This window comes from Chrysemys picta, chromosome 12 (genome assembly GCF_011386835.1).
Source record: "Chrysemys picta bellii isolate R12L10 chromosome 12, ASM1138683v2, whole genome shotgun sequence".
In the NCBI taxonomy this organism is placed as follows: Eukaryota; Metazoa; Chordata; order Testudines; family Emydidae; genus Chrysemys; species Chrysemys picta.
Window position 1 is genome coordinate 51,538,912 of NC_088802.1, and position 14,876 is coordinate 51,553,787.

Below are 14,876 nucleotides of genomic sequence, written 5' to 3' on the forward strand. Positions count from 1 at the left end.
ACTGCTGAATTCTTGACCTACACGTGGTGTTTGTTTTGTTTTCTCTCGTTTTACCCTGCATCTCATGGTCCTTTTGGTTTTTATTATTCATTTATTTACTCTTCCTTTGAGTTTATCTAGGTCATTCTTAATTTTGTTGCCCTCCTCAGTTGTGTTGACTGACCCTCAAGTTTTGTATTATCAGCTGCACATTCTTTTCTCAAGGGCATTGATACACAACTGGAAACATCTGTCATAATACTGGCCCTAGCTGGACTCAGCTAGCTTGCTCCGTCTGCTTCAAGCCGCTGATACTCAGTGCTCTCTGCATTTGATATTAAAGCCAGTTCTTTGCCCATTCGAATGTCTCATCCTCGGATATCATTCTTATTGTCCTTGCAGATTAGGCTTGTGCTGATGGTTTTGTATAAATAGCCTGAAGGCTTGTAAATTATATGAGCTTCCTGCCACCTCATTTCTTGTTACTGTCTCATGAAATTCACACCGATTTCTTAGGCATCAGCTCCTTTTTTGTAAATCTTGGCTGATTAGTTTAGTTAAATCGTAACTTTCAACATGTTCCCCAGCTATAACTCTGGGCAGTTTCTCTAGACAGCCCTACAGGCATTTGGTCCCTTATTTCTGCCTTACATGCCTTCCTATAGCCACCTTGGACCAAATCTGCCCCCAGCTACCACCCTGCAAGCACACTGATTTCTGTGACGGTCCATCAGCACACAGCCACTACATCAGCTTCTCTCCAGCCTCTCCTGCCCTGCCCTGTATTTCTGAGACCAACGCTGCTCTCCGGGCACTAGATTCTGACACCCTTACTCATGTAGAGAACTCCTTGAGTTCAACAGGTCTACTCTTGGGGTAAGCTGCTATTCCAGATGAGGAAGCGTGTCATGTTCTGGTTCAGTATGAGGAGTGGGCCTATGCAGTGTAAATAAGGTTTAATTTTTAAAATTGAGTTTTACTAAGTGACCTTAGTCCTTGTAAATTATTAAAAAATGTGGAAAGTCTGCGCATAAATCCTATCTGCCTGTTTGCAGTCTGCAATGCAGATTAATAACACCCCATGACATAAGAACATAAGAATCGCCATACTGGGTCAGACCAATGGTCCATCTATCCCAGAATCCTGTCTTCCAACAGTGACCAGTACCAGATCTTCAGAGGGAATGAACAGAACAGGGCAATTAACAAGTGATCTATCCCCTGTCTTCCAGTCCCAGCTACTAGCAGTCAGATGTTTAGAAATACCCAGATAATGGGGTTGCGTTCCTGACCATCTTGGCTAATAGCATGACCTCATGCTCAAAGATCAAATCTGAGATCACATTGCAAATCTAGGCAAAATTACTTCTCCAGTGATCTTTAATTCATAATTGTATAAGAAGTCAGGCTTGATTGTTTATACAATCAGAGTCTGTAGGTTTGATATGGGGTGATTAGGGAAAATGGGCACGGCCTTTGTTTCCAGGCATTGGAGTAGTTATCAGTTGAGTTACAGCAACCTTAAATTTGACAGCAAAATTGCAACTGCTGTGTTTGAAAAGCAAAGGAAATGTCTCTGCAATAGAAAAACAATTCTTATGCTCACTAAGATTAGGGTCTAAAAGCTTAACTCTTTCCAGTGCTAATTGTCTCTTGTTTTTCTTGCACAGGAACATTTGCTGTAATGTAAAGGTGTCCCCCTTATGGAATTCAAAGAACAGTTCGACATCATTTAACGTCAACTTTTGTCTAGTCTTTTGAAGAATGGGCATCATCACTTTACAAGGCCAAATAGAGAATTCTCCTGTAAACACCAGTAATCTAAATTGCAGACTTCCTGGGACTAAGTAATTTATAAAATTGGATGCCGTACAGACAATTTGTAATCAGGATAAAGAAGCTTGGGGAAAACAAGTAAACCGTTTTTATATATTGATAAGACGTTATTTTAATTGCATATTTAGCAAAACCCCACAATTATTAAATGACAATATGATTATTGTGACTTCCTACAAGATCTCACTTAGCATGTCAGCTGTTTGCAAATGGAAAAGAGAGAGGAAGATTATGGTTCAGTCGATCTCCAAAGGATCAAAAGTCAATACCGCAGTTTTGTAACTCGTCTCTTCAGCACCATCCAAAGATGTGAAATTTGCTTCGCTGCAGAATCCTAGGGCTGCTTTGGGTGGCAATAAACAGCTGACTCACGTCTGAGGAAAGCACGACAATGGGAGTTCTCAAATGAGCGTGCGGCAGGAATAGGCCACCACCACCTACTCACTCACACTAAAGGTCTCCAGGAGGCGTTCTCCTGACACCATGGAGATTCTGTTCCTGAAAATGCTTTTGCTGCTGGTTGGCTGTTTAGTTGGGCTCTTCTATCACCTCTCAGATCTTTGGGTGGGTGAGAAGAGAACAGTTCAGAACAAGCCGAATTTCATAGTCATTTTGGCAGATGATGTTGGATGGGGGGACCTTGGGGCCAACTGGGCAGAAACCAAGGACACTCCTAACTTGGATCAGATGGCTGCAGAAGGAATGAGGTAAGCCTCAAAGAGGCGTCTATCTATTTCTGAGTCTTCCATTTACCTGTTGTGTGATACCCAATGGCAGGTGGGCAACAGTAAAATGGACAGAGGTTCTCACGAGTTCTTAACAACAACAGTAAGTGCCGGTGTATCCTGTCTGAGATCCATGTGAGAACCATGCTCTGGACTACCTGTGGTCAAATTCATCCCTATGCTGAGACACTCCCTCCCCCACCCCCACGGAGGGATGTGCGTTACTTACATCACATATGCCCTCAAAATAGCAAGAGCAGGGATCTAGCGCCACCAATGGGGTGCGGCTGGGCAGGACACTGTGGGGGCCCTGCCTGCTACAGTGGCCTGTAGGATGAAGGTCCAAAAGATACTGCACCTACCTCAGAATTAGGCAGATTCCCCATGAGTTGGTTGGAGGGGAGGGGAGGGTGGTTAAAGTCCAGGAAGCTGAATCACAGGAAGCTGAATCAGGAGCTCTGGGCTCTATTCCCAGCTCTGGGTGACCTTGGGCAGTATCTTTGCCCATCCTGTGCCTCAGTTTCCCTCTCAGCAAGATAGGGATAATAATGCTCCCTTACCTCACACAGAGGTTGCAAGGCTGAGCTTTAAGGCTGGCATTTTCCAAGGGGCCTTGGTGGGTTTGGAGATGGGAACCTAGCTTCCATAGGCCTCATTGACAGTTCCAGCTTTAGTGTCTGTTAAACCACTGAGATCTCCAAAAGAAGGGGTGATACAAGTGCACAGTATCCTTCTTATTTATGGCCTTGGTCTGCAGGCAGCAGCAAGCCCGAAAGGTGCAGGTGGTGACCCAAGAAAGAGTTCCTGAACAAGCATTAGGACTGCCTTGGAAAACTTGCCCAGATGCACAGGAAATCAGTGAACATAGCATCACTGTTTAGAACTCTGGTTGTTTGCAACGTGTTTGTTCTTCATGCTGACTGTGGTTAACTTCAGCCAGTGTGGCAGAGAACCTGGGTTCTGACAACCTAGGAACAGCTGATAGACAAATATTTGCATGAACTAATTGCTTAGTAGTAAAGACTTTTCTTCATTTCAGCAAATATTTAGAGGCAGGTCCTGGTTCAAATAAACGAGTCTTGTCTTTAAGGACATTGATAAATACAAGTTATGGTAATCGTGGAGGAAATCATACCATGTCTTTTTGTGTAGAACCCAGAGAGAAATCTCAGCTGGAAAATGTTTTTAATATTCCTTTTAACCGGGATATACAATGCATTGTAACAATAACCCTGAGCATCTACATAGAGCTTTACATTTTCAACGTTGTTCCTAAACATTAACTATCTAATATGTGGCCAGGATTAGGTTACAAGAATGCACAATTTATTCTCTTGCCAGTTTATTAACTCCTGTTTTAGAAAAGTTATTGTAGTGGTGTTGTGGTCGTCCCACTCCCTGTGGGTCACTTCACTAGGAATTGGGATCATGGCCCTTCCAGCCTTCGTAACAGGGTGGGACCCCAAATAGTCAATAGGGAGTAGACCCTCAGGCAGGGCTTGGCTAATGAGTAGTCTGTAGGCTCAGGCCTGTAATCAGGCAGCACAATGACGCAGTCTATGAGCTCTAACCCTTAGGCAGGGGAGAGCTAGCAAGCACTCTATGGTGGGGAGTCTGCCACCCCAGGGGTAGGGGGACAGAAGCCCGCCTGCCTACACTGCATCCCAGCCCAGGGCACTAACACTGGCGGGGTGTCCTGCCACTGGGTCAGCAGGGGTCCTCCCGCAACACGCTGACTGGCTGGTAAGCCACAACACCACCAAACTGAAGTCTGGTTTCCCTGGGCTACTTTCTACCAGAGTTCCAGATCGGGCTCCGTGGTCTCAGGATCCTCCGCTTCATCAGGGTACTCAGCTGCCGGCAGTCCCACTGGCTCCTTCCCGGCTTCGGTCCTCTCCAGGGCCAAGGTGCACTTGGCTTGGCCGCAGGGTCAGCGGGCTGCAGCCAGCACGGCACGTTTGTCTCCTTCTCTGGCTCGGCTAGGGGCTCCGCCTTTTGTACTTCCTGCCCCGCCTCTCAACTTTCGGTGGGAGGGTCAAGCCCGGCCTGACTCCGCCCACCCGGGCAGAGAGAGTGGTTTCTCCTCCTCTGACTCGGAGGGAGGCCACACCGCTTCACTACCGTTATAAAACCGCATATTTCAAGGTTTAAATCACCCACTCTCATTATTTAGGGATTAGGATGAGACCTTCATGGGGGCATTTCACATCTTCCTATTGTAGGGTCCTTGTGCCCGCCTCTGGAGCATCTGGTTCTGCCCCTGGTTGGGACAGGATTCTGAACTCTGTGGACAATTCCAGTCTAGCTCCTATATGAGATAGAAAAAGCCTCCTAGATCAGGTACTGTAGTTCTGTAGTTCGCCTCCCTTCTCCCCAGCACTGCTAGATTGTTCCCTGGGATATATTTTCTAGTGCTTTGTCCTTTTGAGGTTCTTACCTAGGATTTCAGTCCCGCTGGGTATTTGGCAGTTGGTGCATGGAACTGTGCGGAGCTGGAGCTGCTCAGAGAATGATTTCCTAGAATTAGATGGAGAAACCTGACCGATGGAGCTGGCGTGAGGTTAAACAGAAGTGGGACAACCGCCTCAGATCAAGGCAGGCTGAGGAGAAGTGCTGGCTGTGTGAGAAAGGCCTCAGAAAACTGTATCAGGTCCTTGGTGCAGGGGGAAGTTGGTTCTAGCGATGGGGAATCGACAATAGAATTTAAGGAAATGACCCAGCTGTGTATTCCAGACAAGACAAGTCTCTCACAATGCTGTTGTGGGTGTGAGGAGAATGGTCTGACTGTGAAGATACAAAGTAGGGAAGTGGTGGGCCTGATATTTAAGGACTGAAATGTCCAGGGCCAGCCTGAAAAATGCATCTGCACTTGTGCATCTGATTGCTTGTGCCTCGCTAGGAACCCCCTCCCTTCCCCTTGGGCGAGAGCTGTGCCCACATCACCGCCAGGCTGGGTCACAGCACTTCCCTGTCTTTGAATGGAGAACCAAGAGAGAGGCTCCAGCTGGTACCCAATGCAGCTGCCCACTTCCTCTAGAGTATAAGTTGTGGTGAGCACATCAAGTCCACTTCTGCCACCAGGTCGGGGCATTGGTCCTCCTCTTCAAAGCAGTTAATGGAGCAGCTCCCCACTGCATTAGAGAGCACAGCTCCATCGATGAACTGCCGAGACAGTTGCCCTCCTTTGGAACAATGCAGATCATGAAGCGCCTGAAAGCCAGTGACAAATCCATCTCATTTGAAGGGCTCTGGTTATGGATGAATCTGGAGTCGGACGGGCTTTAGGGAACTCTGTAGAACCTTCCCACTTGATAAAAGTGTCTCCACCATATAATCACAGTGATGTTCCCAGCATCAAACGCTCCCTGTTCCAGCTCCTTCCACCAAACACACTCTACTCCCAGCAGAGTTTACTGTGCCCGAAGAGGGAGAAGAGCAAGAGACACCATGACATCCACTCAGGGCTTCACTGTTCCCAATTTCCTTTGTGCAGAAGATGCTTAAACGCTAAGGGAATGGGTGGCAGTTTGAAACCCATATAGCTTCAGGGTAGTTTGAAGAACTCAGCTATCTTCAGGCAGCTGGGCAGCTCACTGGCCGCTAACATGTACAATATGGTCATTTGCACTTGTGGCAAGTGAATGGCAATCCCGCGTATGTTTGTTTGCTGCCCTGGGCTCCTCGGACAAAGCCCAGCATGTGGGAGCATGTCCATTTTTGCCAGCTAGCGGGGGTCATTTTTGCAGCTTTTTGTCAGACGTTCCAATCACAAATCCTAAGGTACGTTCCGCCTCTCTCTCTTCTAGATTTGTGGATTTTCATTCTGCTGCATCCACTTGCTCCCCATCCCGTGCCTCCCTGCTCACAGGAAGGCTCGGCATTCGCAATGGAGTGACCCACAACTTTGCTGTCACGTCAGTGGGTGGCCTCCCCCTCAATGAGACTACGTTAGCTGAGGTTCTGAAGGAAGCAGGATACATCACTGCGGTAATAGGTAATGAATGCATTGCAGAAAGCTCACTACTGTTCTGGTTTGCAGTTTATCCTGTAGATAATGGTAGATGGGGCTTGGGGCATAGGTGCTGGAACAGAGGTGCTGGGGGTGGCAGCCCCTGGCTTGAAGTAGTTTCCATTATACACAGTTTGGTTCAATGGCTCTCAGTTTCCCCCTCTATAAAGATTGTTCCAACACCCCTGCTCAAGGGACACAGGATGGACCATGGAGCTAATTCGTTGGCTCAGATCCAACCCACGCAGGGAATGGCTGCAAGTAATTATTACCACTTAGGTTGTACACTCTCGGGGGTGGGGACTGTGTCTGTCTCTGTGGTCTGTGCAGCATCTTGCACACCTGACCCCGCTTGGGGCTTTGGAGTGCTACTGTAACAGAAGCATTAAATAACGGTGGAAGCTGTTCAGCGGCGGGAGCTTGAGCATCACGTCTATGTCATGAGAAACATCATCTCATTTGGCACTAAATGACTAGCTCCCTTGCTGGCAGTCACAGCAGCTAAGACAAACCTTGAAATAGGCCATGAAGACTGACTCTTCATTCACCTCTAGGATTGGTCCCTTCTGGGTTAGCGTTGAAGCGTTGAAGCAGAACGGTTCAAGCTGCCCCTGGACTATTCGGCCAATATATATTCTCCAGTGCACTTTCTGCATCTATCTATCTATCTATCTATCTATCTATCTATCTATCTATCTATCTATCTATCTATCTATTTCTTCAATATTGTGAAAATATATACAGGCGCCCATCCTCCGCTTGGGAGTCTTTTCCCTACATTGAAACCCATGCATTCATTAAAGAGGAACTTAAAGGATAATTTTTTTCTGACTTTTCACTTTTTCTCCCTCTCTGTTTGCAGTTCTATGATGTTTTTAAAAAATTGCCTTTTTAAATGTGGGTGGTTACATCATGATGTGAACTAAACTTTTGGCTCCCTCCAGAATTTCAATGTGTGAATTGTTTAACTTTAGAAGAGTGTTTTTTTCCTACATATAGTAACTTTTAATCGAAATATTAACATGCCGAACAGTTCTGTGCCCACAGACCCAAATATTCCTTGATATAATACCCTGTGCTAGCATGAAAAGCTATGTTATGTGTTGTGTCCATGGTTTTGAACTCCCTACTGCAAGCATATGGAGCGCTGTCCCAACTTCCAAGGGAGTCATTCTAGTGTATCAGATCAGTCATCTGTGGATAATGAGTAAAACACACTTTCATTCAGAGCCATTAAAATGCAATGAAAGAAAGTCACAAAACCCAAGAAATTCAGTTAGTTAAATGCTGATTTTGCCATTTCTTTACATTGACTTACATGCAAAATCATTCTTTGACTTCAAAGGATGTTTTGCATGCAAAATTATGGCTGGATATGGGCCAGAATAGCTAAAGCTTCATAATTAAACTGTTGGTGATCATGTTGGGCCAAATTGTGGCAGAGCCTGAGAATATAGTGCTTGATCTTTGAAAACACATATGTGGCAGTTCAGAGGAGGAAGCCAAGAATGGATCATTCAGAACCTCTTAGAATGTCTTGTCTTTGAAAACTGAATGTCTGGCAGAACTGTGGTAAGGGCTTAAGGATGGGCGAGACTCGAGAAAACGTAACAATTGTTTTATGAAATTCCTCTGAGATCGAACACCTTTATGGAAGGGAACCCTTGGCAAAGTGGCACGCTTTAAACGGGACCTGCAAAGACAGCGACTCTTGTTGCTGGATTAAAACGTCAGGCCCTGGACACTGTATGTAATTACTAGTAACTGCACAGTTTTCCTTCTGAAACGACTTCCTATTGCTTCCATGCAGGTAAATGGCACCTCGGGCACAGCGGCCTCTATCATCCCAACTTTCGTGGTAAGATTTTGTTGTAAAACCCAGCAAGTGTTTTTGTTTCCCACCGTCCCTTTCTCTTTTTAAACCCATTCTCCTCCTTCCTGGTAATTGCCCTCAGAGAGGGAGGAGCAAGCGAGGAGCAGGCTCCTCTGTCAGTCCCCCTGTAGGTCATTAGTCTGCAGGGATACTGCAGGAGGCCATGCGCTGCTCTGTCCGCTGCCAGAGGAGTTCTGCTGCACAGGAGACTCTGCAACCCCTGCCCACTCCCACAACAGCAGGAGGGGTTGGTGGGGTGGCCAGTGACTTGAATCCCTGTGGAAGGAGTAGCTCTAGTTATTGGGTGGGAATGCCCGTTGCCCAGCTCCCATGGGCTTGCAGAGAGGGGGCGCAGTCTATGAGGTGTGAATTCCTTTTGGTAGCCGAGGTGGAGTAGGGGATATGTGTGCTCTGGATCTCCCTGTGTTTAAGTTCACACCCAGGGCTGCTCCCACAGGGGTTGGTAGAGTTATCTCTGGGGTGGAGTTGACCCAAGTCTTCACTTGGAGGAAAGTCCAGCATTACTGTCAATTTATCTTTAGAATAGAGTCCCTTTTATTGTGCTATTTACTCGGTCCAGCCCTCCATTAACTCAATATTAGAGCCCTTTAAAAAGAGGACCACGCTGGGGAAAAACCCACAGGAAAGTACAAACGCTGAAGTCTCAATGGATCCTCGTCCTGTTATAAAATGAGCTAGATCCCCGAACCTTCAGTCAGACCCCCATGGAGCCCCATGGGCGTGAGCATTCACCTGCATGGTTCAGGGGGCTACGCTGCTGTTTTGCCTAGAACCGACCCTGTTCCCATCCTTGAGTTTATAAACTCAGCAGAAGCAACTGTGTAAACAGTGGATAAAAGGCAAACGGCCACAGCAGGCAGCCGCGGACACACTCACGCGCTCGTTTGGATCCCAGGTTTCGACTGTTACTTCGGGATCCCCTACAGTCACGACATGGGTTGTACTGACACCCCAGGCTACAATCTCCCTCCCTGTCCGGCATGCCCTCGACACTCTGCAGCCACAAGGTACAGCTTCTCCGGTGGGGTGGAATGGAGTCTGGGCTTTGATGGGAGCGAGGGGTGATCAAAGGCATCTCCCTCGTGCTAAATGTCAGAGCTGAACGGAAAACGTTTTCTCATGGATCCCAGGAACAGAGAAATTGGCAGGGGTTGTAAAGGTGAAGGGTTTGGAATGAATGTTCGCCGGGGTCTCCTCTCCCCTTGCTCTGCCCCAGAGGGGACCATCCCCTCTCACCCTGCAGGGTGTATAAAACACAGCAGGTTTGAAAGGCCAGGCTGGTCCCCTGGATCCACTTCACTCTCCGCCCCTGGCATCACAGCACTGCTCCCCCAGGCCAAGGAAACCCTGAGGAACCTGTCAATGCTCCTTCATGCACCAGCCAGAGGAGGTAACCAGAGAGCAAGACGAGGGGCCCTGGCCGGCTCCTGCTGAAGTCAGAGACCAAACGGGGTCCATGGGAGGGAAGTGGTTAAGACACTTGTCTGTGACACAGGAGATCTGGGCTCAGTTCCTGGCTCTGCCCCAGACACTGCCTCCCCCCCCCATCTTGGATAAGTCTCTCAGTCTGTCTGTGCCTCAGTTCCCATTGTTGAGACCATAAGCTCTCCAGGGACTGTCCCTTACTGAGTGTCCATCCAGCAAGGGGCCCTGAGCTAGGCTGGAGCCTCCCGGTGGTAACAAAAATGTGTTCGCTCTCCCGCAATGGGAGGGGATAGTGAGGGGCTGGGTTCAGATCCCCTCCAGGTCTGTCTGTCTCACATGTGCGGCCAAACCCGAGAGAGATGAGGCTTGATTTCTGGTGCAAGGGAAATAACTGAGACTGGGCCACATTGCAAATGGACCCCACTGAGGTCAGGGCACAAGCAGGCCTGCTTCCTTCATTCAGAAAGCCTCCCTTGTTACTAACGGGGTCTCTTGGTTTCTCTCCAGCAGCCATGGGAGAGATTGTTACACCAAGATGGCTCTTCCTCTCTTTGAAAACATCACCATCATCCAACAGCCTGTGAACCTCGCTGGCTTGGCTGCAGAGTATGCAGAAAAAGCAACTCAGTTCATCCAGCGCGCAAGGTAAGGCTGCCCCCCAAGACACCCCTTTGCAGCTCTCTCTCTGCGGAGCTTGGGGCAATGTCCAAATATTGGTAGCATCCTGCTACTGCTACCAGGTACTCTATTAGCTCAAGTGGCCGAGGTCTGCAGGGTGGGTCTAAACATCCAAACCCCACTGACGGCCTGCGGAGCGGTAAGTAAGATTTCACATGATGGAACTGCAGTTTTTGTAGTTCACTTTTTGAAACCCCTAGGTAATTGCACACGAAAAACAACATTAAAATAACGTTATGGTTGCAAAGTCAAGCACTCATCGGTTAGGATATGCCCGAAATAGGATTGTCTGTGCAACCTTAATTTGGTCCCCTTGTGCATGTGCATTATGATACAGTCTTTAATAACATGGTCACATACTAATTTTTTCCCTCAGGAGCCTTCCTCATTCAGTGCCCAGGATGGACACTGCTCTGGGGATGGATCAGGGCTGTGTAGGGAAGCAGACTGTCCGGTGTTGGACCCCTGCCTCGTTGGTAGCAGAAGTTGGAAGGTGTGTAGCAAATGAGGCATATTGTAGGAAGAGAAAAAATAGTCTCATGATTAATGCAGCTGAACGTTGCCCTGGAGAATTGGATTCTATCCCTGCCTCTGCTACAGAGTTCCTGTGTGATGCTGGGCAAGCCGCTCACACCAGACTTTTCATAGGCGGTCACTAACCGTGTGTTCCTCGTTTTATGGGTGGCGGACTTGAGAGCCTATGAAAATAAATTGTGTAATGCATGGGAAGCATTCACATACTCTAGAAGAGCCCGTTATTGATGCTATCTTCAGAGCAGGATTTCAACGGCGTTCAGTAAATGAGCCATATGGAGCGATGCGGATAAAATAAAATATTGAATAACTGCTCACTCCGGGGGCACTGTCCATCCTGTGCACTGACCGAGGCAGGGGTCCGGTGGAAAAAATAGTATGTGACCATGTAATTAAAGCCTGTATCATTATGCGTATGCACAAGGGGCTTGAATTAAGCTTGCCTAGGCAATCTGAATTCTGGCATTTCCTAACTTTAGAGTCTTTGACTTGGCAACTGTAATATTCTTTTAATAGAGTTGTTGTTACTCCCGAGGGAATTCTGCGCCAGAAAATTAAAAATTATGCGAACAATATTTTAAAATTCTGCAACCTTCTGCAAATTTTATTTGTCAGTAAATAACTGTGGCTCCAGCATGGCAGTGGGGAGCACAGGCCACTGGCTGCATTGAGGTGGGAGATCACCCTGAAGCCCCCATCTCCCCCAGTACTCGGCAGTGAGGCTGCACCTGACCCTGACACAGTGCAAGGGCTAGGCCTGCCCCAGAAACACCCCGGGGCCCTGTCCGTCTGCGTCAGGTGCACCAGGTGTGGGTGGGCCGGCTCAGCCCAGCAGGATCCAAGTGTGGAGGGGCTTAGTGTGGGGGGGATCCAGGTGTGGGGTGAGAGGTTTTTGTGTGGGGCAGTCTGGATGCAGGCGGCTCAGTGGGAGATCTGGATGCACCGGGCTCGTTGGGGGGTTCTGGGTGCAGGGGCAGTGGGACTCTGCTGGGGATCCAGGTGAAGGTGGTTGGGACTCAGCAGAGGGGGGTCTGGGGAGATGGAGCTCGGTGGGGGGGGTCTGGCTGTGGGGGGGTCCAGGTGCTGGAAGAGTGTGGCTAGATGGGGTGAGGGTCCAGGTGCAGCTGGTTGGGGATCAGTGGGGTGGGGGGGCTTGGCGGGAGGGTCCAGGTGCAGGGGATTGGGCTTATCAGGATGCAGGTTTGATGGGCCTGCTTAAGGGGGGAGCCCCAGCTGCTGCCGAGAGGATGCCACATGCCGGGTTCCTACTTCCCCCTTCGATTCCCCTATCCCACTTCTTCCCCATCTCATCCCACTGCCCCATGCCCCACCCCCCTCCCTTCACACCCACATTCCCCTCCCCCTGCCCTATTCCACCCCCTTTCCTTCCCCACCACCCCGTCACCCCCCTTCCCTCCTGGCACTCACTGTTGCCCAGGAAACGGGAAGGCTCCCAGCACACAGAAGGGAAGCACGACTGGCTCTAGGACCCAGGAGGTGGTGTTCAGCTGCAGAGTCAGCAGCGCCTAGAGGTAGCCTCCTTCAGGTGGGCAGCTCTGCGCTCGCAGAGATGGTGGGAGGGAGGGGCATGTAACCCCATGTGCCCCCCCCCCATGCCTCACCTCTGTTTGGTGGGGCAATCCCCCCCCAAACTGCACCCATGGTCGGCCCCCCCCACATGGCTTCCCTTTGCTTCCCTGCCGTTTTCGACAGGGAAGCACGGGAATTCTGCGGAGGTCTGTGTGCGCGCAGTCATGCAGAATCCCCCCAGGGGGATGTTGTGTGTATAATTTCCTAGGTTTTTGAAACAGCAAATGGCATCATGTGAAATCATACGGCTCCCTAGATGGGTAATCAGCAGGGTTACAATCAGATGCACGGCACAGTCCTTTGCCACTTGAGCTAACGGACTAACCGACGGCAGCAGTAGGTTGTCCTCCACTATGGGGGCAAGCACTAACGGGGGATGGGGCACACCCTTTGCCACCTGGTTTCGCAGCGGTTTGCTGCCAGCGGAGGAATAGTGGAGACTCAGGAATCTTGGGTTCCATTCCAGGTTCTGGAGGGGAGTTTGTTTAGTCGTCACAGACTTTGCCGTTCTGACCCAGCTTGACCCTTTCCGCCCTCTGGTATTTCTGAGAGCTGAATTTGGCATAGCCGTGGGAACTGAGTTTGCATTTCTGTTGCTGATGCCAGACTAGTTGATGATACCATCTCACTGTCCCAGAGTTAACAGGAGCGTAGCAGTGAGAGTTTGCAGGACTGGAGTCTTAGGCCCAGATCCCCAGAGGTATTTAGGATCCTAACTCGTATTGAAATATGGGAGTTAGCCACCAACGTACCTATGTGAAACTGAACCTTAGTGTGTCATCAGAGTTAGCGGACCTCCCTCTGAATATGGACAGGGAGTGGATCTGTGGAGTAGAAAATGTCTGTGGAGTCACTTTTCAAAGCACTCTTCAAGGGGGAAAAGGCGGCTAGCCATGAAAGAATGCTCTGCAGGGCTCGTAGTAAAAGTGCTGCTGTCTTCAGTGCATCTCCTGTGCAGGGGCCATGTGTGCTTACAGGTAAGATTTTTTGGAAAGGTCCAGTCTTTTAATCTGTCTTTATGTAACAGACATATTGAGGGCCAGGCTGCATTCTGAGAGCACGAGGGGGCTTAGCCACACGTGCTATGAAATCAGCATTAACTGGGGAAGCACAGGAAAGGGAAGGTTGTTACTGGACCAAATACTGCAGCTCTTAAGGCCCGATTCTGTTCCCCTCCCAAAATTCCCATTGGTGTCATTCAGAGTGAGGTTCTCCTCAGTTCCCACATAAGCAAAGCTCCCAGTGAGTGCAGTGCGGGTTCATAGAAATTAGAGGTGGAACGGGCCTTTGTAGAGTCCATCCTGCAGGGGCTAGCGCAGGGCTTTGTCCAGGCCAACCAACGTCACCATTCCCCTCGGGTCTCTCCAAAGAGCTGAGGGCACCTCACAGGATCAGGCCCTGAAAGACTCCTGCAAGTGGCCTGATCCCCTTAGGAGCCCAGTCCTCAGTCTGTTAGATCTCCCCACTAGGACTTGGCTTAGCTGAGGTCTCCCTTTTTTTACCCCACCCCTCTGCCCTCACTGCCTCCCAGGCAAGTCCCACAGCCCAGTGGAGACGCTGGGCCAGGGTCACCTATATGCTCTGACTACTTTGGGCCACTCCAGTGATCAAAGAAGCCTCATTTAACCAGCCAGGAGCGATGGGTTTACAGCTACTTTGAGGCTCTGGAGAGGAGTTCACTGGTGAAGGTGGCCCTGGGCTAAGGTGCTCTCCAGAGGAAGAGAGCTGCGCTTTTGTCCTAGTTAACGGAACCCCATTCTGAGACCCAGCAAAGGATGAGAGATGTAACAGCGGAGACTGCAGGCAGGAGAGAAGGAAGCTACCAGCAGGAGTTAACCAGACACAGCTGCCCTGCTTTCCCTGTGGGAGAAGAGCGGGCATCTCATGCATTGGGAGCCACTGATGGTGAACAGGTGGCTCCTATTCCCCCTAATTAAAGGGGCTCTCCAGAAGGAGATGGGTGGGGGAGAGAGACCAGGGGAAATGTTTATCAGGCTGGGTGAGAGAGGGGAGCAGTCTAATGCTGTGTGTTTGTGCTGGGGGGAAGAGATATGTTGTTTGCAGAGCAGGCTCTGTGAAAAGGGAAGTTTTTCTTTTGAGATGCAAAAGCCTGGTGTGATTCTCAGAGTTTAATCCAGCCCAAGCTGGGGGGCTTCTGCAGAGCTCTGGGTTGCAGGAGAATTCCTCTTGGGAGGCGTGATGGCTC

At 49.4% G+C, this 14,876-nt stretch overlaps 1 protein-coding gene across 18 annotated transcripts in view; it reads left to right on the forward strand.

Moving 5' to 3' along the window:
• ARSG (arylsulfatase G) overlaps window positions 1–14,876 on the forward strand; it is a 94,345-nt gene that overhangs the window by 36,485 nt on the left and 42,984 nt on the right. For 8 of the 18 annotated variants that reach the window (XM_042840982.2, XM_024104620.3, XM_065563691.1 and 5 more), the window contains 5 exons: window positions 1,650–2,522; window positions 6,347–6,534; window positions 8,360–8,407; window positions 9,339–9,450; window positions 10,376–10,513. In XM_042840982.2, coding sequence (XP_042696916.2) covers window positions 2,299–2,522; window positions 6,347–6,534; window positions 8,360–8,407; window positions 9,339–9,450; window positions 10,376–10,513 — 710 coding nt within the window. In that variant the 5' untranslated portion in view covers window positions 1,650–2,298. The remainder of the gene's footprint in view (window positions 1–1,649; window positions 2,523–6,346; window positions 6,535–8,359; window positions 8,408–9,338; window positions 9,451–10,375; window positions 10,514–14,876) is intronic. The other 10 variants (XM_042840988.2, XM_065563689.1, XM_065563692.1 and 7 more) reach the window with 3 other exon arrangements.